The sequence below is a fragment of the Fusarium keratoplasticum genome, chromosome 2, assembly GCF_025433545.1.
Source record: "Fusarium keratoplasticum isolate Fu6.1 chromosome 2, whole genome shotgun sequence".
Lineage (NCBI taxonomy): Eukaryota > Fungi > Ascomycota > Sordariomycetes > Hypocreales > Nectriaceae > Fusarium > Fusarium keratoplasticum.
The window spans coordinates 4,596,680-4,620,172 of NC_070530.1; the positions used below are offsets into that span (position 1 = coordinate 4,596,680).

The 23,493-nt window shown below is 48.7% G+C and overlaps 8 protein-coding genes across 8 annotated transcripts; 3 read left to right on the plus strand and 5 right to left on the minus strand.

Moving 5' to 3' along the window:
* Positions 1-1,356: 1,356 nt before the first annotated feature.
* On the plus strand, positions 1,357-3,409 carry NCS57_00331900 (uncharacterized protein; the record flags this gene model as incomplete). The annotated part of the gene is made up of 2 exons (XM_053053322.1): positions 1,357-2,282; positions 2,341-3,409. The coding sequence occupies 2 exons, from the start codon at positions 1,357-1,359 to the stop codon at positions 3,407-3,409; spliced, it is 1,995 nt and encodes a 664-aa protein (XP_052918568.1).
* Positions 3,410-4,109: 700 nt separating this feature from the next.
* NCS57_00332000 (Aldo-ket-red domain-containing protein) lies at positions 4,110-5,189 on the minus strand (the record flags this gene model as incomplete). Its single annotated transcript, XM_053053323.1, has 3 exons — positions 4,110-4,469; positions 4,524-4,813; positions 4,934-5,189. The coding sequence occupies 3 exons, from the start codon at positions 5,187-5,189 to the stop codon at positions 4,110-4,112; spliced, it is 906 nt and encodes a 301-aa protein (XP_052918569.1).
* A 1,492-nt stretch (positions 5,190-6,681) lies between these two features.
* NCS57_00332100 (AA-permease domain-containing protein) lies at positions 6,682-8,561 on the plus strand (the record flags this gene model as incomplete). The annotated part of the gene is made up of 4 exons (XM_053053324.1): positions 6,682-7,112; positions 7,161-7,311; positions 7,361-7,895; positions 7,951-8,561. The coding sequence occupies 4 exons, from the start codon at positions 6,682-6,684 to the stop codon at positions 8,559-8,561; spliced, it is 1,728 nt and encodes a 575-aa protein (XP_052918570.1).
* Positions 8,562-9,071: 510 nt separating this feature from the next.
* On the minus strand, positions 9,072-10,201 carry NCS57_00332200 (DAO domain-containing protein; the record flags this gene model as incomplete). The annotated part of the gene is made up of 3 exons (XM_053053325.1): positions 9,072-9,228; positions 9,286-9,583; positions 9,658-10,201. The coding sequence occupies 3 exons, from the start codon at positions 10,199-10,201 to the stop codon at positions 9,072-9,074; spliced, it is 999 nt and encodes a 332-aa protein (XP_052918571.1).
* An 807-nt stretch (positions 10,202-11,008) lies between these two features.
* NCS57_00332300 (uncharacterized protein) lies at positions 11,009-12,990 on the plus strand (the record flags this gene model as incomplete). The annotated part of the gene is made up of 3 exons (XM_053053326.1): positions 11,009-11,354; positions 11,404-11,768; positions 11,818-12,990. 3 exons carry the CDS (start codon positions 11,009-11,011, stop codon positions 12,988-12,990), a joined length of 1,884 nt encoding a protein of 627 aa, XP_052918572.1.
* Positions 12,991-14,219: 1,229 nt separating this feature from the next.
* NCS57_00332400 (AA-permease domain-containing protein) lies at positions 14,220-15,937 on the minus strand (the record flags this gene model as incomplete). Its single annotated transcript, XM_053053327.1, has 2 exons — positions 14,220-15,402; positions 15,453-15,937. The coding sequence occupies 2 exons, from the start codon at positions 15,935-15,937 to the stop codon at positions 14,220-14,222; spliced, it is 1,668 nt and encodes a 555-aa protein (XP_052918573.1).
* A 1,596-nt stretch (positions 15,938-17,533) lies between these two features.
* Positions 17,534-18,459, minus strand: NCS57_00332500 (uncharacterized protein; the record flags this gene model as incomplete). Its single annotated transcript, XM_053053328.1, has 3 exons — positions 17,534-18,208; positions 18,233-18,375; positions 18,435-18,459. 3 exons carry the CDS (start codon positions 18,457-18,459, stop codon positions 17,534-17,536), a joined length of 843 nt encoding a protein of 280 aa, XP_052918574.1.
* Positions 18,460-20,241: 1,782 nt separating this feature from the next.
* On the minus strand, positions 20,242-20,820 carry NCS57_00332600 (FAD-binding-3 domain-containing protein; the record flags this gene model as incomplete). Its single annotated transcript, XM_053053329.1, has 1 exon — positions 20,242-20,820. The coding sequence occupies one exon, from the start codon at positions 20,818-20,820 to the stop codon at positions 20,242-20,244; it is 579 nt and encodes a 192-aa protein (XP_052918575.1).
* Between the last annotated feature and the right edge of the window lie 2,673 nt (positions 20,821-23,493).

The window sequence follows — 23,493 nt, forward strand, 5'->3', positions numbered from 1 at the left end:
AGAGAGTATGGGAGGCCGTGCAGGAGGTGACTGCTTGGTGTAGTTGGGAACAGATCTGATTGAGAGTCTCGCAGGCCGTGATGTCGAGCGTGCCTGTCGGGCCCGAAACACTTGGCGTTGTGATGGACGTTAAAAGGGAGGGAAAGCAGTCCTGTTGCCAGTTTTGGATCATTTGCTTAAAGTCGTCATCGTATTCATCACCTTCGGCGCATTGCCTCCATTCACCTTCACACCTGGAGGAGCCTGGTGAGTATTTTCATAGATGGTCAATGGCAGCTAAAGAACGAAATCATACTTACCCAACAATGGCGTTTAACATTTTCTGGTTGCAGTAACAGGCAGCAGGATCTTTATTGTGGGAATCATCGCAGCTTGCAAGGATGGACTCGTATGCGTCGCAGCTTGGAAATGTTGTGATATCTCCAAAACAGGCGGTAGGGGCAGCAAGAGAGCCGCGGCACCCACTCAACGTACCTAAAAAGACGACCAGGGCTGTGAGGAAACGGGTAGAAGGAAGCATCTTGGTATCCGAAGTGCTGAGAGTTGAATGGCCACTGCCTGTTAAACTTGCTAACCATTTTATCGGCGTGCTACGTAGCATTGTCCAGGGAGTCACATACTGAGGAAATCCTGAATTTGGGGCTTCGGGGTCGGACCATTTGATATCACGGCGCTGGCAGTGCACACCCGAGAATGACACAGAACTGGTTCATCATGACCTAAGTGGAGGGACAGCCCAATTCAAGCCCGATAATGCCTGACAACATGTAGGTTAGCCGTAAAGGCGATCGTCAAGGAAATGAATCGGCTAGAGGCAATAATGGCAGCCACACCCTGCGCCTTCGTTGACCTCCGTGAATGCACGGGGCCCGAGATGCCGATAGATGCGATGGGACCGCCTGACAACAATAAAATACCAGTAGCAAGTAAAGACCGGAGATACTAATTGCCTTGAACTTCCAGTGTACCGCTTCATCCGTTCTCATCCGGCTATATCGGCTCAACTCGACAAGTGGAGGTTCTGTCAGGTCGACTGGACTGTAACTATGTGGTTTGTTGATTTTGCTGTTAACTTCGGCCAGACGACGAAAATGTCCTAGCTTCGCCATATGCAGCCCAAAGCCACATCCTAAACGATAGCTGAGGTTGGACCCCTGATTAACGTTCAGCTGTGGCGCATCCGCCGTTGGTAAACCTCAAAGCAACGCTGGCATCTCCGGCCGTGATAGCCGAGTCCGCAACGCAATGGACATACATGCTAGATGGTAATGATTATTCTTTAATGGGATGGTAGATGCACTTCCCGCGATTCTTTCAACCAAGACAATCGACTGCCTTCATATCGTGATAGTCAACATGGTCTCAGTAAAGACAGGACTGTGGTACGACTACTCTGAGCCCAGAGTTCTGGACGCCACCATAACACTCCCTCTTGAGTATGGAACTCTTCTCCTCTCAGCCCTGACCGTGATGGTCGGCTTCGCAGGCGCCAGCTTCTGGAATATCCTCGCCTTCACCTTGCACAGCCGCAGGATTAGCGGAAACCATGCCCTCGCCATTGAGCTCCAGCAGCAAGTCAGCTTACGAAATACCTCTGGTTCCGCCGGTACCATGTGGCAGGCCTTTAAGCTGCATCGCGCTTGGAAGAGTCGTGTGTCCAAGCTTTGGCGGCGCACCCTCGGCTTCTTCCTCCCGGCGGCTATTATCTGGGCAGGTTTCACAACGGCTGGCATTTTCACTTCGAGAGTTGCCAACAAGAGCTACAGCAGCACTATTGCCCGTGCCAAGCCCAATCTCTGTGGGACTTTAGACTTCGACTCAAGCAGTCCGCAGGCCCAGAATGCGTACAACGCCAAGGCCACCCGTGATACTATCGAGGCCAGGACTTATATGACCAAGTTCTACTTCAACACATCCAGCGCGGCCACCACGCGCCCCTTGTTTGTCCGGCCAACGCTTCCCTATAGCGTTAACAACCATGCACCTTGTCCCATACCTGATACCTCTCGCTGTATTCTTGGGAATAACGGGGCCTTCGCCATGGCTACCGCGCACTTGGACTCACACGAGATGCTTGGAATCAACGCTAAGCCACATAATCGCATCACCGTCCAGATTAATGCCACGTGCTCTCCGATTGACACGACAGGGCTTACACGAACAACCAACGATGGAATACATACTTATCGATACTATGATCTTGGGCCCATTCCTGGGCTCCGTAATTATACTTATCCATACGACCTCCTCACTGCTAATATGAATGTTCCATATCTACTCACGTAAGAGCACCTAATAAATCTATTGTTAATTTACGTTAGCTAACGTCTTGATACAAAGGCCGGTATTTGCCTCAGCAGGCGTTAAGGGATCATGGGTTCCCAGTCCCAGCTTCAACAGAACCGACGCCGACGTCTCGGTTTACTTTCTCAGCCAGAACAGCCTCGTTTACCTGGAGCCGGTAAACGACCCATGGTTCCTGGCCAATGGCGCATACCAAGAAACCATCCAGGGTGAGAATCTGAATAGGCCAAATCACTATGTAAACACCATGCTATGTACGGATCAGTTCGTCTACTGCAACCCGACCACGGGCGTCTGCACTCCTCCTGCCGGGATCAATGCAGCTATGTCTTACATTGATCAGAATACTCCCGGCTTTAACCCGACACAGAAGATTACAGCTAGTCGTATCAACGCCGCTTTGGTCAACTCCAACACGTATAATAGCGTCATCAACCTTGGAGCCAGCGCCCTCTTCGCCAGCAGCCTTGTTCTCGGCCTGATCTCCAGTGGCCTTCCCGACGATCAGTGGCGCTCTGAAACACTCGGCTGGTTCCAGACGAGTCTGGCAAAACTGCAGGCGTATATAATCGAGTTCGCATTCAAAGATGCTGGAAGCCTTGGTCCATATGCTACTGTCACTTCGCCACAAAACCTCAAGGCGACCAACTCCGAGGAGGCGGCCGAGGCTTCGGCTTTGCAAGACCAGTGCAAGAATCAACTCGTGCAGGTGGCTGCAGAGGTACAGAACTTCAGCTTCCTGGGCGTCATGATCATCGCATGCATGACGGTCTTCCTGGTGATACTGGACTGGACACTGGAAAATATCGTGGACCTGGCAAATCGCCATATCCGGGGAAAAGATCCGAATGGGGCAGCGGCAAGACAGGCAGACAACTCGTGGCACCTACTCCGCATGGCCATCGGAGATCCGCCCCGGAGAGGGAGTGGAAATGAGGATGGAAATTTGGAGGTCTGGACGATGGGACGGTGGAATGTGCCTGTGCTTCCACATGGGGCTGGGGGGTTTGATCGGGCGCGGTGTGGGAATGCACCGGTAGACTTGGCACGATATGTCAGAGGTCAAAGGGATCAGTCAAGAAGAGTGACGAAGATAGCAGCTTAGTAGCTGATAGCTAGCTAGGGTTTGTTAAATGAGTCTATTAATTCTTATCCTTTTACTTCCCCGGATCCTCTCGGGCTTCTTATACTTCTCTTAAGGCCTCCCTTTTGCTTCTAGTAGTTTTAAAACCCTATTTATTATAATTTTAAGTTTTAAACTCTAAGTCTAAGCCCTCTTTATAGGAATAGGAGTCTTAGTAATTATAGCTTATATTAGCTAATAATTAATAATTAATTGTATAACGTACTTGATAAGTGAGATATCCAGAGTCCACTTGCGAAGTTGTAACTTGTTCAGCAATAGTCCGTAATTCCATCGATTGATCTACCATGAAGAGTGTTGGATATTGTTGAAGACGCGTGAAGTATTACACTTGGTAAAATACCAATACTAAACTTTCTCCACGGGCGCAGGTTTCTGTGCGCGAAATGGCAGAGGAGCATGGCTACCCTGTGGCCCGGAGACTGCGTGAGAGACACGAGTCGTTGCATTCTCGATGCCTCCTAGCCAGTACAAAACGTGTAAGCATTCTCTCCTTGTATTATCAGGATGAAGATAAATGTAGGTAACTAGAATGCTTTTAGATAATACTATGGCTGGCTTGATCTCTAGGGCATGTATTCATCCGTGCCTCAGTTCATCCCTGTTTTATCTGGCCAATTACCGCCAGTAAGTCGCAGAGGTAGCCCTTGTTGATGTTTATCTACGCCTCACCCAAAGTCTGAACCACTTCCTCTGGCAGTGGCCCCTTGTAGATATTGTCTAAGTTATCTTTGAGCTGTTGTAGGCTGCCTACTCCGACCAAAATACCATCGTTGCCGCCCTCGCCAACGCCGTTAAACTTGAGCAGGCCGTGGTGAATCACCCATCGGAATACGACCTCCACCAAAGTCAGGTTATGTTTCTGCACTACAGGTTCGATATATCGCAAAGCCTCAAAGGTCGAGTCCTTGAAGAAGCGGTCGCGGCACAACTGGCCCTGCCTGTCGTTGATACTGGAGAATCGTCCTTCGCTGGGAATGTCGGCTGACTTGTATTTCCCCGAGAGGGCGCCACCGGCCAGCTAGAGGTGTGTTAATGTTCACTGAACGCCTCAACCTGGGCAATAAATACTCACTGGATTGTAGGCAATAATATTGATGCCGTATTTGCGGCAGCAGGGAACCAGCTCAGAGTCAATATCTCTCGTGATGGCGTTGTACATGGCCTGGTAAACAGTAGGTTTCACGTATTCCCTCTTGTTGGCAATGTTCCATAGCTCCGAGACTTCCCACGCCGCATAGTTGGACAGACCGAGCTGGCGGAACTTGCCCTCACTGTACAGGTCGTTGACGGCTTCTAGGGTTTTAGTAAAGGGAATGGAGCGATCAGGCGCATGCAGATAAAAGATGTCGATGGAATCGGTGCCTAATTCCTTTAGCGACGTCTCGAATATGATTCTGAGCTTGGCAGCAGTGTGGATGCCCGGCTCGCGAGGGCAGGCCTTGGTGGCTACCTTCAGGCCGCGCTGCTGTCACTCGGCCTCACGCGTGAAGGCCTCCTGCTTGCCATCGACGTAGATGCGGACGGTGTCGATCTCGGCGTAGCCCTCGCCCTGGAAGTAATCGAGAAATGCCTTGAAGTCGCTGAGAGAGGTCATGCGAGCACCATTGGGTTCGGACCCGGGTGGACCAAAGGTCATCAGACCCAGGATAACGCGGGGCTTGTTGGTCGAGATTTGCCTTGTGAGAGCTGACAGTCGTCTTGCTGCAGAGGCGGTGGAAGTGTGAAGCCAGGCTGCCATGGATTGAAAACTAGATGAGGGGGAGGCCTTGGAGAGACCGTGCCTGACCGATCAATCACGCTATCTGTCGTTCTTATCAACCGATCATTTTGAGGTAGATCTTGCGTTCCAAAGCACCGAGATCAGCGATGACGTGACCATTAGGTCCTTCGTCTGCTCGACTCGCAAGGATCTTGCTTCCCCGCGTTGCTTCCACGCGCCCGAGACGGCGTCCCCATCTGTTCCAGGTCGGGGCTGACACCAATTCGCCTGTCTCTGGATAAGATACAGCCCGGGCTCACAATTGCGGGCAGGATTGATGCCGGTGTTGGTTCTGGTCCAACTCGCGTGTGCTCACAACACAAGATAACACTGCGGGGTCCATCTTGTTGAAACGGATCGAGAAGTACATTATCGCTGACCGGTTTTGTTTCGCAAAAGAGCTATACTATTATCCCCTAAGTGGGTGAAGCCCTGTGCTAAGTAGCTCTCCCCTGTCATATACCGTGAACAGCTAGTACACTCTCTAGGTGGCCTCAGGGAGCATGACTATTACAGCTTTGGCTGATTCAGGAACTGTGTCGACGTGCGGAAAGATGACTCCCTGCGCGCCATCGTCCAGGACTCTCTGCACGAAGCCCCTACCACAATGGTTGCCTGGAACGTGGACGAAGGGGGATAGGCCGCAAGTCATAGCTGGAACACAGTTTGTTTGCCGCCTCCAAGGTCAAAGCAGAGTGTTCCAGGTCAACAAAAATGTCATCAAAGCCAGCGTTGACAAGGAAATGTGTGAGCTCGATTGCCGTCACAAATTTGAATCCGAAGACCTGAAAAGGATAGAAAGGGTCAGTCTTTCACTCAACGCGTGCGTGCTCTGTGCACTGGATGATGTTGTCTTGGGGCATATTCAATATTCACCTTGCAAACCTTGCCCTGAGAGGCGAGCTCGTTGAGTTTGTTTGGGTAACTTTCCGTGGTCGAAACTTGCTTTGCAGAAGGGTTGGATCTCGTGGAGCTAGCAGGATCTGGCTTGTTTGGGACTTGTCTTTGGCATTGGTCTGGTCTAGCATAGGGTCAGATTGACAAAGATACAGAGCTCCTCAGCCGAGGTCAGAACAGAGAAGCGAGATGCGAGCGAGACGATAAGAGTTTAAACCATTGATTGGTCCGGCCTCGTTATCCGCGGCCAATCAACCATACGTCAAGCCAGGCATTCCACTCCAGCCATTTTCGGAGAGCTATCCGACTCGTCTTCCTCCGCACCCAGCACACCTTGGCCAGCTCCATGGGCGCAGGTCAACCTTCCCCACACGTGGGAGGCTGAAGTTGCTATCTGAACGAGTCAGTTCACGTTGCAGTATGCCAGATTACCCCAGGTTTGGTGGCCGGGTGGGCATGCCGGCTGCTGCCCACAATCCTGGGTACAGGAAAGAAGGACCGCGATAGATTGGTTGCCACATCGAAGATTTATTAATCCAGACTTCCACTATCGTTTCTTAGCTGACTTCTGAAAATGAACAACCTCTACGGTCCTTCCACTTCTCACCCCTTGATCCAACATTTATCCGACATGAGTAACTCTTGCGCCACCGTCATGGAAAAAGTTGCCGGTGACGAAATGAAGTCCTCTCAGGTTGATGACAACATCGAGAGCGGACGGGGTGAGAGCATCCCCGTCCAGGAGCAGAATGACCAACTTGAACGCGGCCTAAAGCCCCGCCATGTCAACATGTTTGCCATCGCCGGCTCCCTTGGCACCGGCATCATCATTGCCATGGGGAAAGCACTGAGAGCAGGCGGGCCTGGCAACGTTCTTATCGCTTTCGTCCTCATGGGCGCTGCTACCTACTTCGTCATGACGGCACTGGCTGAAATGGCCGTCTTTGCTCCTCGCAAGAAGGGCTTCAGCGGGTATGCTACGAGATACATGGATCCTGCATTAGGGTGAGTAAAGTAGTCCCAAGATATTTTGCCCTTCTAAGTGGTCGATAGGTTCGCCACTGGGTGGAATTACTTCCTGAAATACTCTGCACTTCTGGCCAACAATCTCACGGCTGCTGGCCTTATTATTTCCTACTGGCGGTCTGACATCAACTTGGGTGTCTGGATTGCAGTCTTTGGCGTCTGCATTATTGCTCTGAACGTATGTCATCACACTGCCACATCTGTTACAGACATTGACGCGATTGTAGTTTCTAAAAGTCGTCTGGTTCGGCGAGGTCGAGTTCTGGTTCGCTGTTGCCAAAGTCTTGGTACTCGTGACACTGATCCTCACTTGCTTCACCATCTCCCTTGGCGGCCAGCCAAGCGGCGAACGAATCGGCTTCCGCTACTGGAGCGACCCCGGTGCGTTTGCCAAGTACATCTATGGGGGCAGTGCGGGAGCGTTCTGCGGCTTCTGGGTTTGCTTCATCAACTCTGCTTTCCTGTACATTGGCTTTGAGTCGGTGGCGATCACATTTGGCGAAAGCCGCAACCCCCGCAAGACGATCCCTCGTGCCATCCGACAGACAGCTTACCGCATTCTCGTCTTCTACTTCGGCGGCCTTATCAGTGTCTCTATGGCTATCCCTTACACGAGTGAGAAGCTGCTTGGTGCCACCAAGAGCAAGACTAGTGCGGCCGCTTCTCCCTTTGTCATCGCCATCCAGCAGGCTGGCATCAAGTATTTGCCAGGAATCATCAACGGCTGCTTGCTGCTATTCGTATTCTCTTTCTCCAACTCTGGTAAGTTTGGTGTTTCTGTCGTTGTGGCAATGTATTCAAGGTTTATCGTCCACAGATATCTACCTGGCTTCTCGAACTCTGTACGGTCTGGCAAAGGATGGCCAGGCTCCCAAGTTCTTCACCCGGACGACCAAGCACGGCGTGCCATACTTCGCCGTCATTGCCTCTTCCCTTTTCATCAGTCTTGCCTTTTTGAACACTACCAAGGCGTCTTCCGTGGTCTTTGGCTACCTTATCTCTCTGACTACGGTGCTTGGTGCTGTCAACTGGGCCAACATCCTGCTTTCGTACTTCAACTTCCATCGCGGTCTCAAAGCCCAGGGATTTTCCAGGGGTGATCTTCCTTGGCGGGGAATCCTCCAACCATACGGCGCCTACTACGCCGCCTTCACCACGTTCCTTGTCCTCGTCTTCAGTGGGTGGGAAGCGTTTGTGCCCAAATTCGACCCTGTCAAGTTTGTGGTTGGGTATGTCGGAATCCTTGTTTGGATTATCAACATTCTGGCATTCAAATACTGGAAGAAGACCAAGTATGTCACGCCTTTGGCCATGGATCTCGAGACAGATGTCCTGACTGTGGCTCAACTTGATGCCGAGGATGCTGCGGAGTCCAAGACGAAGTTGATCTTCTTCCAACGAATCAAGGGTGCTCTCTGGGGGCAGTGAAGCATATTTGACGCTGGTTCACGTCGTATTGTATAGGGTGCACTCTAGGAGACTCGGTTTTTAGGGCTAGTTGTAAGTAGTTGGAACAATCTATATCCTATATCCTAAAAGACCAGTAGCATTGGCGTAATGCCCATGTGCTTGTCAGTCTGTGTCCAAAGCCGGTAGAACGCTGGCTTGCAGCTTCTCAGATGAGGGTGATCTCGCCCCAGAGACTTCAATCTGAGGAAACATGCAAGGACTGAATTAATCATCTTTACAATGACAGTTAAATGTTACTCATTTCGTTTGAAACACTCTTTGCTCTTATAGCATTGACTCTTCAACACTTGAACCTATTTCAAAGTGTCCCTATCTATGTTTAACAAGATGTACCATCTATAAGTGGGATCATAACCTTGTCGCTCCACCCACGTACTGCTGAAATTCAATTTTCTGTCCTTCGGTCAAAAAGCCTAGCTTCTTCATGTTCGCATCAAGCTTTTGCTCCCAACCCCACTTATGGGCGATTTAGGGCGCTAGGTCCATGTTGATGGAGTCGATCACGAATTCCACGAGGAGGGGGAGGAACTTCCAGCCGTGGAAAGATCCGCCGATGGCCATCTGCAAGTTCTTGAACTTAGGGTGAGGGGAGATCAAGAAGTCGCCGGTCGTTGTCTGTTCCAGCCTGTGAAAGGTGTTAGTTTGGCACTGATGGAGCCTTGTTGAAGCTGTGTGGACTCACCAACAGAAACGCGCCATGTCGAAGCGACGGTTGGCCATCGCTGGGAAGATCTCTCTCAACTCCTCACGCAGCGAGGCTTCAAAAGTTAGTGGAATCCACGGGTCAGGATCGTCCACAACAGTGTGGGGATACGATGCCTTATACGTCTTCTTGGGGTCCTCTGGGTCCTTTAGGGCAGTGGTGTTTTGGAGGCCGGCTCCGCGTCGGAGGATCTTGAGCCAGCCGTTTAGGGGTTGGAAAATTTTTAAGCCCGTGACGAGATTGGTGTGGCAAGAAACGTGTCTGTACTTCTCGTCCTCTTCGGGGGTCAGCTTGATGTAGACAATGCCCACCGCGTTGGCGCTAAAAGGCCGTCCAGCTTGACAAGGCGACTCGACCAGGCGCCAGTGCAGATTATAGTCTTTTCAGCAAAGATCTCCCGGCCGTCCTCCAAAGTCACACCCAGTACTTCATCCTGGTGTTTTCCGTATATGAGAACATCGACGGGTGTGCCTAGGATGAACTCAATGTTCTGCCTAGCGCGGCACCGATCGTAGTAGATTTTGATGATAGCTTCGGCATTCACTGTAGCACACCGTCTGCTTATGTAGCCCTGAACCCATTGTCGTTCATGCCCTAACATCGACTCTGGCACGAGCTTTGCCCCCTTGCCATGCAGCGATTGGAAAACCTCCTCAGGATTGTTTAACTCGATATATTTGTCCTCGGAGTGCTTGCTCTTGATGTTGTTCAACATGTCGGTAGTGAGCTTGTCAAAATCGCCAGCTTGTCCATTGGATATAAAGGTGAAGCCTTGCTCGAAATAGTGCGGAGCTATTGCTGGGTCGTTGCGCAGGATGTCTTGCGCCTTGTCGGCGAGCGTTTCGTAGCTATCATCGAGGTAGTCCGGGATAGGGCCAGTACCGGGAGCTTTCATCGGCACGAGTAGTGGGGAATTTACCTGGGCGTAGAATTCTGCTCTGATCAACGCTGGTGCCATCAGGAACTGGAGGAGTTAGGCGGTCGATGACGGTGATGCTAGTGTCTAGATATCGACTGGAAATTGCCAAGGCCGTTGATAGGCCAAAGGCTCCCGCACCAATCACCACCACTGATTTGGGAAAATTGGACGACATTTCAAAGATCTAGCTCAAGGGTACCAGGATCTGACTAAAGCATGAGATGGGCTGAGATGGCTTTAAGGTTGGCACAGGATGTTGTAACTGGGCATATGGAAGTATTTGTCGATACCGTCAGCTCCACCATTCCCTTGAACGAATCCGCATCAAGATGTTCGGTCAGGCTGGCCGCCATCACATGAAGGCGGCTCGCTAACTGCAGTAGTGCGGAGATGGCCGGGGCCGAATACGATCGCGGCCAAGGACCCCGATCAAGAATACCGAACACCCCGGGCCTCCTCCCGCGGAACCCCTGCCGAAGAGGGGCCAATCCCGGGTGAGCTTGGCATTCTGGGATGTCACGGCTTAGCATTCCGCCCTCCAACCCTTGGGTCCAATGACAGGCATTGTTCAATCAATTCGGTTCAAGGTCCGAGATGTGGTTGTAGTTGTGGCGATCCAGCTCGTGGGGACCTTGACAGTTAATGGACTGATCACGTTGGTGATTACGAGGATCATTCTGAGTTTGACAATAAATTGATAGATAATGCAGAGGTCGTCATGTTCGGCATCACCACTCACCTTCCATTCAGATCTGCCTTGGATCCTTACACCAGCTTCTCAACATGACGGACACAAAACAAAACGGCCTGACGCACGACGTGCAAAACACCTTGACAAACGGAACAATGATGCTACCTGATGGTGTTCCCCAAAAATTGGCAGACTGGATGCCCAATGGAACGACTTCAAACTGGAATCGACAATCAAAAGCAAAGACGATCATTTCTGAACGCAGCATTGATGAACCACGACCGATCAAGATGATTTACATCGGTGCCGGCGTGTCAGGCATTGTCGGGGCCATCGAATTCATCAAGAGGGTCCCGAATCTGCAGCTCGTCATCTACGAGAAGAACCCTGAAGTCGGCGGCACATGGTTCGAGAACAGATATCCAGGCTGCGCCTGTGGTAAGTCTCGAGTCCAACCGATCGAGTTTGGTCAAGCTAACAAAGGAAGACGTGCCCTCGCATTCCTACCAGCTGAGCTTCGAGTCGTGGCCAAAGTGGAAGCACTTTTTTGCCGGTGCTCCAGAGATCCTCGAGTACTGGAAGAGGGTGGCAGATAAGTACGGTGTCAGAGAGCATACCCGTTTGAACCATAAGTGTATCCAGGCTACCTGGAATGAGTCGCGAGCCAAGTGGACTGTCCGGCTTCAGAGGCTCGATATTGACCCGCCTGTCATCATTGAGGATGAATCGGATGTGCTGATCACGGGCACGGGGTTGTTGAACGAGTGGAAGTGGCCTTCCATTCGAGGCCTGCAAAACTTTACTGGCGAGATTCTCCATACCGCCAACTGGCAGGACAACTTTACCGCGAATGTAAGTGACCGAGAGATCAGTCGTGATGGAATGCTAACAATATGCAAAGGACAAGAGAGTTGCCGTCATCGGTGCGGGGAGCAGTGGCATCCAGGTTGTCCCAGCCCTGGTGAACAAGGTTAAGGCCATGGACCACTACGTGCGCGGCAAGACTTGGATTGCCACCCAAGGTTCCGAAGACATGCTAAAGGCGAGGACGTCGATGCAGGCCGCAATCGAGGGGGCCACCAATTTTGTTTACGACCAGAAGGAGAAAGATGCCTGGAAGAAAGACCCTCTCGCATACATGGCGTACCGAAAGCAACTCGAGTTTCGCCTGCAGGGTAGCCACGAGATCTCGCACAGAGGCAGTCCTCGCCACACCCAAGCGCGGGCGAGCTACGAGAAGAACATGCGAGACAAGCTCAAGTCGAGGCCTGAGCTTCTCGAGCAGATTCTCCCAGACTTTCCTCCTCTTTGCAAGAGGCTGACACCCGGACCGGGGTATCTGGAAGCCCTCACAGCCCCTCATGTGTCTACCATCTCGTCGCCGATTGCCTTCATCGACTCGACCGGCATCGTTACCAAGGATGGAGTTAGGCGGCCCGTTGATGCAATCATCTGCGCCACTGGGTTTGAGACGGCTCCGGAATCTGGATTTCCCATCTACGGCAGAGACGGAATCCACTTGCGAGAGAAACATAGGATCCGTCCAAAATCATACCTGGGCCTCGGCACAGACAACTTCCCCAACTTTTTCCAATCCCTGGGCCCCAACACGTTTCCCGGCACGGGTAATCTCTTGATCATCATGGAGCATGCCCATCAGTACATGGCCAAGATTCTTCACCGGCTCGCCTACGGAAATGTTAGGACGATAGAGCCCAAGCGTAGGCACGTCGATAACTTTACCAACTACTGTGACGAGTATTTTGAGGGGACCGTCTACACAACCGACTGCATAAGCTGGTACAAGACTCCCGGAAAGACCCCTGGCGAACGCCCGCGGGTCACTGCGCTGTGGCCGGGAAGCAGCCTCCATGCCATCCGTGCCTTGGAGTCGGTTCGATGGGATGACTATGAGATGGAATCTTGTGACGGAAATGATTTCGGATGGTTTGGTGATGGCTCGACTAGCGGCGAGCACAACGTCGACGACAACATTGAGGATCTAACATGGTATCTCAACCAGAGCGAGTTTCTTCACAATCCCCTTCCCTCTACAACGGCCAATTGGCGGTAACAGTTGCGTTGAACTACCTAGATCGTCAATACAGTATATTTCTTCAAGGGCCATGACCAACTGGGTCGTTGTTGATAATAATGGATGACGCTTACGCCTCTCGGCCACAATCTCAAAGTATACAAAGACCAACTGGGTCCATTTTGGAGAACTGTAGACGCAAGGAGCCTCTGAAAGCACAACAGCCTCGCGTGACCAAGAATCAGTTCCAATAAGCCGGGGAGGCCTCCACGACTTGGAGAAATCCCCACATGACTGCACAGGGTACCGGGATGTTCTCTTTCGTAACCATGACAGAAACGCGGCAAACATGTTTAGGACAGGCTCATGGCCCCATGTGCTCTGGCCGTATTCTCATGCGAGCCTGGCCTCATCCCTGGGTCCGGGAGCTGTACCCAATGATCTTGCCTGTAACCAATTACTTTGACCCCGATTACCTGGGTAGATATTCTCATAGCCTAAAAGAGTCATCACTGTGGACTCTGTTTATCAGCCCATCGACCTTTCGCCAATCCGAAACATCGACTGGCGTGATTGATGACGAAACAGAAGTTCTTGCCATGACGTCGAGTCACGATAGGCATTGGCTCAGCCTGATTCCGCGAATACGCCCCCTGTGCCCCATCAACTTGGACGAAGCCTCTCGCGATCCTTAGGACAACGGGCTGGTGGGGCTACTTCGGTGCTTGTTGGTAACCGAGGACCATGAGCCTGGGGTTTAGTCAGTACGGCCATGCTTCATTGATAAAGCTCAAGTCAGGGTGTTACCATAAATCTTCTCCGATAATAACATTATTAAATCATGATGCGTATCAGAACACCCCATCGTACTTTAAGACGCTCCGCAACCTTATCACGAACTTCATGCCCTTATCAGACTTCCGGAAATCCCACGGAACTTTCTATTATAGAGGCAGAGTTGTTGACTTGACCAATCAGACAAGGGTGTTTTCCGTTCCCGAACTCAGCCAATCAGGTCGGCAATTTTTCCGGCTTGGCTTATCTGCTTGCCCCCACTGCTATCTCGGGGTATTATTTAATAGGCTTCTTCAGCTAAGAACGCCCGTAGACATCTTACTATCATATCATTTTGCAATCATCTTAGATATATGACACTTATGTGACTCTCACATGGACGAACAACGTCAAACAGTAAATGGAACCAACCAGACTCGTTACTCGGTGTTCTTATCTCACACCCAATCAGACAATGGATACCGTTGTCGCGCTTAGGCGGTCGTAGCCAACTTGGGAAGCCTCTTCAGACCAACCATTGAGAGGATCTCAGTCCAGAACCCGACTGGAATTTCTTCACTGGTAGCCTCGTAGGCGTCAATCGCTGGCTTCTCCCACACCAGATCCATCTCCGCCACAGGGACGACCTTGCTCTTGTGGATAATCTTCCAGGCGGAATACGTGACAGCAGCAACAATAACCATGCCGTAGTGCGTAAAGAAGTTGGTGACATCCCACGGGGTGAAGGACGAGTAGCCGTAGCCGAAGAGCACGAAAATGACAAAGCCCAGACCCAGGTATGCACTGTAAGGCTGGAACCATCCGCGGTAGGGAAATGTGCTTCTATCAACACCTTGCAGCTGGCAGGCCTTGTAGAACCGGATGTAGGTGATACACATGACGATGTAGTTGATGATGCAGCCGGCAGTGACCAGGTTGACGAACCACTGCAGGACGACGGTGGTGCCTGACGAGAGCTGGAGGTAAGAGAGGCATGAGAAGGCAGCTGATACGATGACGCAGTAGATTGGGACACCGTTCTTGGTCAGCTTGGACAGGAACTTGGGTGCGCGACCCTCAAGGGATAAACCATAGAGGCTACGGACGCCACAGTAAAAGTAAGTGTTGTCGGCCGAGAAGATGCTCGTAAAGATGAGCGCGTTGGTGATATGCGGCAGGACACCGACCTTGAGATTCTCCATGGCGATAACGTAGGGTGAGGCTGTCGCTGTTCCTGCACCAGATTCGGTACCGGCGATAATACCTCGGAGGATAGGGTCGTCGTACGGAACCACAATGCTAGCACAGAGCGCGCCGCCGATAAAGAAAAGACCGAATCGCCAGTAGACCGTCTTGTATGCGTTCTTGATGTATGTTCGGGGTAGCTTGGCCTCAGCGGCGGTCATCGAAATATACTCTGGGCCTACGACGATGAAATACGCTACCCAAAGAGCAGCCAAGAATCCTTCAAAGCGTCCAAGGTCACCAGTTGTGTGCCATTCGGCGAAGGGGCCAGGATCTTTCCAGTAGCTGAATCCATAGGCATGACCCTGGGGATTCACACCGACCATTGTAAAAAATGTGAAGCCGAAGAGGATGAAGACTAGCAGAACCTTGCCACTCGACAGCCAAAATTCTGCTTCTCCGTATACGCGAACGGCGAGGATATTAAGGATCCTACTCCTTATTAGTCAACTTGTGGAGATGGGCGACAGCGATCTACTCACACATATGATATAATTACAGCCGTGATGATGGCAGCTGGAGGGATGTCGTCTCGCCAGAACGTAAGAACAATACTTAACGCGGTGATCTCAAAGGGCACGACCAAGACCTCGTAAAGGAAAAAGTTCCAACCGGCCATGAAGCCAAACGCGTCATCAACCCACTTGCCCGCCATGCGGATAAAGCCACCGCTGACTGGGTAAAGGGTTGCCATCTCGGCCATGGTGTTGTTGACGTGGCCAAGAAAAATGCAGTAGACGGTCATTGCAAGGAGAAGGGATACCGGGCAGGCCTTTGCTAGACCGGAGCCGATGTTGATGAAAAGGCCCGTTCCGATGGATCCTCCGATGGCAATTAGTTGGATCTGGCGGTTGCCGAGACGGCGGTGGAGGGCGTCGACATTGCCGGCCTCCAGCACCTCTCCCGCTGCGTCTGATGAGGTTTGCTTGAGTGGCATGCCGTTTTTTAAGGGCGACTTGTCATCCATGTTGATGATGAACAGGAGCGGTAGAGAGGAACGAAGAAGAACAGAGCAGAGAAGTAAAAGGGGTAGATTGTCGAGTCTGTGTTACAATAGAGATCCGTGGAGATTTTCCCAGGTTTTATAAGGGAAAGGGGAAACCTGATGATGTACCCCAAACTACGAACCCTATCGCCTCACCCGCTACCCCGTACCCCAGACGGCACTAAAAGGGCGGATTTAATCCTATCACGGTCTAGGCTTGTAACGCTGGATTGATATTGCAGACATCGGGCCCCGACTCCGTTATCTTGAACCATTCTTACGCAAACACCTTTATGCTCTAGAGTCAACTTCCAAGCTGGATAAGCGAGTCGTCAAGGCGGGGTGTCTCACACGAGTCATTCTCTGTGCCAAGAATGAGTACGGAGATTAGGAGTGACCTATCTTATGATGATGGGGTGTTCAACACTGAGAAAGGCATCGATATTTGACCTGAGTTGCATCAAGTCACTTCTCAAACTCAAAAGAGTAAGAATTATAAGGCACTGCTGATGTGACCTACGGTGCCTACACGGTGAAGGGGATGCCTTGACGGAGTCAGATTCCGGGCAGTGATGGTGTGTATGTGTCCATTCCTGGCTCATGGTCAGTTCGGTGGAAAGTTGGCCTACTGCACCAGTCACCGCACAATCCCAACAGCGGACACCTTGGGGACACCAGGGAGAGCTACTGTTGGTGCAAGGGCATTCAGCGCCAATCTTTAACTAATTAAGAAGGAACCGCGTTCATGGGCGAAGGGAATGACAAACCGCAGGAGGGATTCCGTCCAGTATACGCGGACCAGCAATTACGCGGTGCACCATGACCCCTATCACGATCACGGACAAGATTGGAGACTTGTTTTGGCCCAACTACCTCGGCGAACGAACCAACAGGACAAAAACGAGCCTCCCAGTATCTACTACCTGGTATCTACACTATCTTGGCAACTGTCTGTTTCTTAAGTGCTTCACCGAATCTCGGCTCTTTGTTCCGCAACAGCGTCTTACGATCCGCCCAGATATGCGCTGCCACACCAATCCCGGAAACAGATCCGATGACTGGCACTTGGAGATGGGTGGTGATGGGTGGCAACAGTATACTTACGAAGATAGTGAAAGCCATCGAGTGCGCTCTTCTGGCTCCCTGGCTCATGAGCTTTGGTCTGGAACGGTCGTCATCAATTAATGGCGACGCGGTCAGCGGCCGGCTGCGCACAGAGATTTTGGACAAGCAAGCTGAAATGGAGATGCTCGGCCCGGGACCCTTCGAGTCGCTGCGGGCCTAGTTCATAAGTGAGCCTTATCAGCTGTTATCACTCGCGCCTCTCTCTGTGGGATGGCCTCGTTTTCCGCTAGTCTCTCGGGCCGAACTTGGAATGACCCGTGCTGGGCGGCCCGAGATGATCGTCGACACCGACTAGATACCGTTTGTTTTCGTCCAACTAGATTTTGTTCGACTAAACGAGGGAAACGGGCACTGTGGAAATGAGATGGCGTGAATGGAGCGTCCATTGATAACGCCGATGCCTCATGAATAGCGAAATCTTTTGTTGCTACTAGTTATGCTATGTAGTTCTCTCTAGTTACCCCGTGCCTCAAACTCCTTGGCCCGATTCGTAGCTCTCACGATGGCCTCAGCGTAAGCCGACCGAACATTTCCACGTTCTAGAGTGGCGATACCCTGACAGCTTGCTCCTTCGGGTGCCGACAAAAACTCTCGAATGTCCTCGGGCTTCTTGCCCTGCTCCATGAGCTTGGTGAGGCCCTTCAGACATTGAATCGCCACGGTGTTGACGTCAGATGGCGCCATTCCTTCAGAGATGGAGCCGTCCATCAGACCATCCAGAGCCACGGTGGTGAGCGCGTAGTAGGCGCCTGTTAGCATTCCAGCAACGTGGTATGTCTCTTCTGGGACTTTCAAGACCTTACCAAACTGCTCTAGTAGCTTGGTGGCTTTCTGGAGACTCTCAGGCGAGGCTTCAGGCCCGGGATCCTTGACCAAGGTCATCGACTCCTTGATCTGGGCCGCCAGGTTTGGCATGGCCCTGACAAGCTCGTACTCTCGTTGAGAGGGAACACCGCCAGGTCCCTCGGGAGTCCCAAGGGCATCTTGTATCTGTCGGGCATTGATTCCGGCCAGAATGCTGATGACGAGCTTCCCTTTAAAGGCCTCGCGCATGCCTGTCTCGGACAAGATATCCTTCAGCATGTACGGCATGTGGGCCAGAATGATCGTGTCGGCATCTTTGGCTGCCTGTACGTTTTAGAGATTCAGCACCTGAACGCGGTCTCGGTATTCGTCGAACTGCTTCTCGAGTCGGGACTTGGAGTTCTGGCCATTGACGCTCAGTATCAGGCTTCGAAAGGTGTCGATCTTGCGGCTTTGGAGGACGGCGGATGCGATGGCGGAGCCCATCTGGCCTGTATTCGCATTATGAGTCAGCGATTCATCATCGTTGGTGCAAAGGCCGTGCACAAACCGCATCCCAAGAAGGCCACACGCATCTTGAACAGATGTACTTAGGCGTAGAAGTCGTAGGGAAAGGAAGGTCCTCAGGGTCTAACCCTTTCTTCCCCAGGATGCTCTAAAATAGACAAGGATTTAACACCGAAGAGTCGAGGATTCCGTCTCTGGGCCGGAGGCAGTTCAAGCTAGACACCCCCACATCTCGGTATCCGGTAGCGATTCCAGTTCAAGCTCCCCCAGCTTTGAGCGGAGAGTGGGATCAGAGGGATTCCCTCCAATTTGGCCAAGGACTACATCCGGCTCTGCCTGTCGTTTGTGTCTCAGGATCGCCTCGCTGGGAATGCTGTTTGATTCTTATCATCTTTAGAGACGACCTCTAGCCGTCTTGCTGCTGAAGTGTAAAGCCGTGCTGCCACGAAGGGAGGACGCTGGGTGAGGATACAGACGCCGAGCGAGTGCCTGGCTTGTCACGGTACTCGATGCATTTATTCAGGTGCTATCTTCTTAAGTGTCGGCGGAGAAGTTATAACGCGCGATAGCCAACAGGGTGGTCAACACTACGAGAGCCAAGCAGAGAGGAAGCCATGGTACTGAGTAGAGGATCCGGCACGACGTAGAGCGGATCGTCAGAAAGAGGCTTGCCGCGCCGAGGCTTCAAGTGTCTGAGAGATATGGGCCATTTTTTGCGGATTTTGGTTACTATATAAGCTCTGCAAAAGGAAAAGTGTCTTAGGTGGCAATGCCAGAGGAAGTTGATGGTCGGCGCAGTCTTGTGGATTCGAAGACTCTGAATCAAGATTGTCTTTGCCATGACGCAGGGCTCGGGCTATTGGAGAGTGTACGGACTGAGATATGTAATCTAAAGCTAAGTAAACAGGTGTAATTGTGATTTGATCAAAACCATGATCAAGAGGAGAGAAGGCCAGGCGAAGGGGAGAGGGAAGGCGGTTGAGGAGAGTGCTAGGCTTGGCGTAGGCCCCTAACCTCGCAGTGGCTAACAATGGACAGACAGATGACGATCCAGTCAACCAAGAGTTAAGGGTGCTCTTGCCACTGTACAAATACCATTGCCCTGCACGAATGTCGAGACGGCGGTTGTCTGGGGCAGTCGTTGCGGTTATGGAAAGGGAAAAAGACAAGCGGCTCAGACGGGATCCTTACGCATTATCGTTCCTTTTCAACATGTCTAACTTGGCATTCTATAACTGCGCTACGGGCATGGGCTCCATCGGATTCAAGGTAGTAGATAGCGCCATCTCCTTTGAAAGAACCCCAATATGCCCTCGGCGACAGTTGGGTCATTTGATGCTTTAAAGAAATTCTCCCGCTCCGCAACATCTACAAGAGCCAACGAGCTCAACCTTAGGAGGTTTTTCGCCGACAAGGAATCCGTCAGTTTGGTGAAAACATCACGTCTCCTTTTTGCGTACTCGTCAAGGATAGTGTCGGGTGCTTCGTCGATGAGAACTTGGCGTAACGCTTGAGCCAGCTGCGCGGCATCCAATACGCCAGTCGTCAGCTCAAACCCGCCAACAGGATTGTTCAACTACAGGAGCGGTTTTCAGCAAATTGACCATCTAGAGTGAAGGGTTCCATGGGATTACATGAGCAGCATCTCCAGAAAGCAAGATGTTCTTGACCCGATATTGAGGTACGCACCGCTGATAGATAGCATATGGGGCGGCTTGCGTGTAGACCACTTCATCAGTATTACCGGGTAGCAGTCTTACGACTCTCTCCTTGATGGCTGGAAAAACAGTCTTGTCCTCGAGGGGATCTCCATCCGGGCCTTCGAAAAATGGAATGCTGGTAGCAATCCTTCACTGTGGCCCTTTTCCGCGTTTGACAACAATGGCCCAGTCGGCTGGGTGAACAATAGCTGGGTGAACAATAAAGTTGCCACATTTCCATCCATATTTGTCGAGGTCATACAGGATGTTTACAGCAACGAGTCGGATTCCCTGCCAAGTATATCCCCCCAGGGGCAAGTTTAAGTGCTTCCTGACCGAACTTCGACCGCCATCAGCACCAATCAGATATCGACAGTTGAAGGTCAACTCTTGATCGTCCAGCGTGCGCCTAACGTGAACATCGACTGAGGCGCCATGATCCTCGGCACGGACGAAGGCGTGCCTAACGATGGCATACCCATTCCCGGTGTTGTGCAAGTGCTTGAGGAAGGTTTGGCACAGCTCATGCTGCCCCAGCATCGCAGCACAGATGTTTGGATTCTTGGGTGGCGGCGGAGTCAGATCCACCAGGATCTTGGTCTTGTCATTTCCATCTCGCCAACAGACTCCGTCGTCGGACCTATGGCCGACATCAAGAATATCTTGGAGTATTCCAGCTTTGGCGAACTCAAGGTTTGCCGTAGGGAGTTGTCTGAATAATGGATACATGCCAGCAAAAGGTACCTAGTCCAGTTGATGAACAAACAAACACCAAGACATGACTCACACGGCAGCCCTCGGGCTGCGACAAATACCCTCAACTGCGTCAAACACAGTCACCTTAATGCCCTATTATCTATAAAAACCATCGGTTAAGCTACTAATAGTTTTTTTATATAAGAGATTTTTTATTATACTAGTAGACTATAGGGTAGCTCATAGTTTTTTTTATTAACTATTTAATAATTTTTAAAAAAAAATAAGGTTTTAATAAGGCTAAGTTTTATAAAAGAAATATATATAATATTAAGCTATGAGAATTTTAAAAATTAAGTTTTTTTAATTTATATATATATCTTTTTTAAAAAATATTTATATATAAAAAAAAGAAATTTAAATAAAATAATATATATAATAAGCGAGTAAGCTAGATAAGTAAGTGAGCTACTATACTATATTATAAAAAATAGCTTACCTTATATAAATAAACTTTTTTAATAAAATAGCTATAAGGCTAAAAAGGGTATCTTTACAAACCTTGTGACAGGTGGTATACCCTTTATAGGATAATCTTTTTTAAAGTTAAATTTAGCTAGGTGCTAGTCTGCCTTCAGGGTATTAATACTATTAAGCGGGGGAGCTTTTACTTTTGGCCTTAGTTAGATAACCGGGAACCAGCCACCCCGGGAACTAGCTAGCCCTAATTTTTCCTTTAATACTAAGACGTTTAACCTCTTAATTACTTATATTATAATAAATATAGCAATTAAATAGTTAATTTAAAGAGAAATAAAATAAAAATAGATTATATAATATAAAAGTTAACTAGTTAGTAAGCTTTTTTCTTATACTCTTACTATATTAGGCTCCTTATTACTTATATCTCTTTTATCTTAAGTATAACTTAATAAGGTATCTTAGCTACCTTTTATCTCTTTGCAATGCATAACTGGCTTATATGAGCTTTTAATTAAGTAGCTTGATTTTTTTTTCTTACCCTTTTAAAGGTCTCTCTCTCTAGCCCCATTCTTAGCATATGGTAAAAAGGCCTCTTAGTTAGGGATAATTCCTTAATATAGAAAGCCTCCTTTATTAGGTTAGCGATATTAGTAGTCTACTTTAGCGTATAAAAGCTAAGTAATTCAGGCTCTTAAGTAGCTGCTTCTGGGATTATATTACCTTCTTTAGTAGCCTTAACCTTCTTTTTATCTAGTATTATATATAGGCTTGAGAGAGGCTTTTAGGTATTAATTAGCTATAGCCTTAACCCTTGCTAGCTACTATTAATATTAGCTTTTATAAATATAATAGCCTAAGCCTTATACTAATACTAAAAGAAGGTTACCTTTGCTATTAGGCCTTTTTTAATTAATAAGGTTATAAGAGAGAGCTTCTTTTAGTAGGTTTTCTTTAATATACTAAAGTATAATAGGTTAAGTAGCTAAAGGATATATAATATATATGCTAGTAAGTAATAAGGGTATATATTAGCTGCGAAGTAAGAGAAGATAAAAGCCTTAGATAGATAATTATTATACCTATCTAAGAAAAAAAGCCTTTTTTTTATTAGCTTTTATTAGCTTAGTACTTAAGATAAAGACCTTTTTAAGCTACTTATAGCTAATTATATTTAAAATCTAGCCCTTTAGTAATACTATAAAGTACTAATAGCTTAAAATTTTTTTTTTTAAAAACTATTATTATTAAGGCTTTTAAGCTTTAAAGATAATTAATAAAAAAAGAGACTAGCTATTTATATATATATATTTTATAATTATAACTTAATTATATAATATAAGGTTTTTCTTAATAGCTTTTATTTTTTTTAATTAGCTAATTACTAAGCTATTAAGCCTAACTCCTTAAAAGATATTAGTATTATTTATATTTTAATAATTATTTTACTAAATACTAATATCTTTTAAGTCCTTTAATTAGTTTAACTATATCTAAATAATAATTATTTTTAATTTTTTAATTCTCTTATATTTAATTTAAGTAGCTATAAGTATTTTAATTTATTAATTATAGGCTATAGACTAGTTAATCTAATACTTACTAAGGGGCCTTAAGTCTTCTTATTACGCAGCAGCTTAGGTAGTAGCTACAGGGTAGCAAGGCCAATTGGCTAATTAACTAAAAGGTCACCTATGACCTCGATCTATCGAGGTTATAACTGCCTAACGCGGCATATTATAGCTACCTTATACCTCTAAGGGACCGCGCCCTAAGACAGTGCAACTGTAATACTCCTTAAGCTATAAAAATATATTATATTAATTACCTAATTTAGAAGTATATTACTAATATATAAAGCATATTTTAAACTCTTAGTTAATTATAAATCTCTTTTTTAAGAATATATAAGAGCTATTATTAACCTTTATAAGCTCTTTCTTTAGGCTTAATATTATAAAGCTAGTAGTAGAGTATAGTATAAGGCACTAAGTATTAATTAGCTACTTTAATTATAAAAATACTATTTCTAACCTCTTTAATTACTATATTAAGGTCTTTATTAATATATTTTTATATTTTAATTAGCTAGAATAGCTTTAAACTAATATATATATTATTATATAAGTAATTAATTTAATTAAGGTCTTAAGCCCTACTACCTAGAAACTACTTATATTTAGATATTACTTATTATTATAAAGATTACTTATTTAAAGTATTATA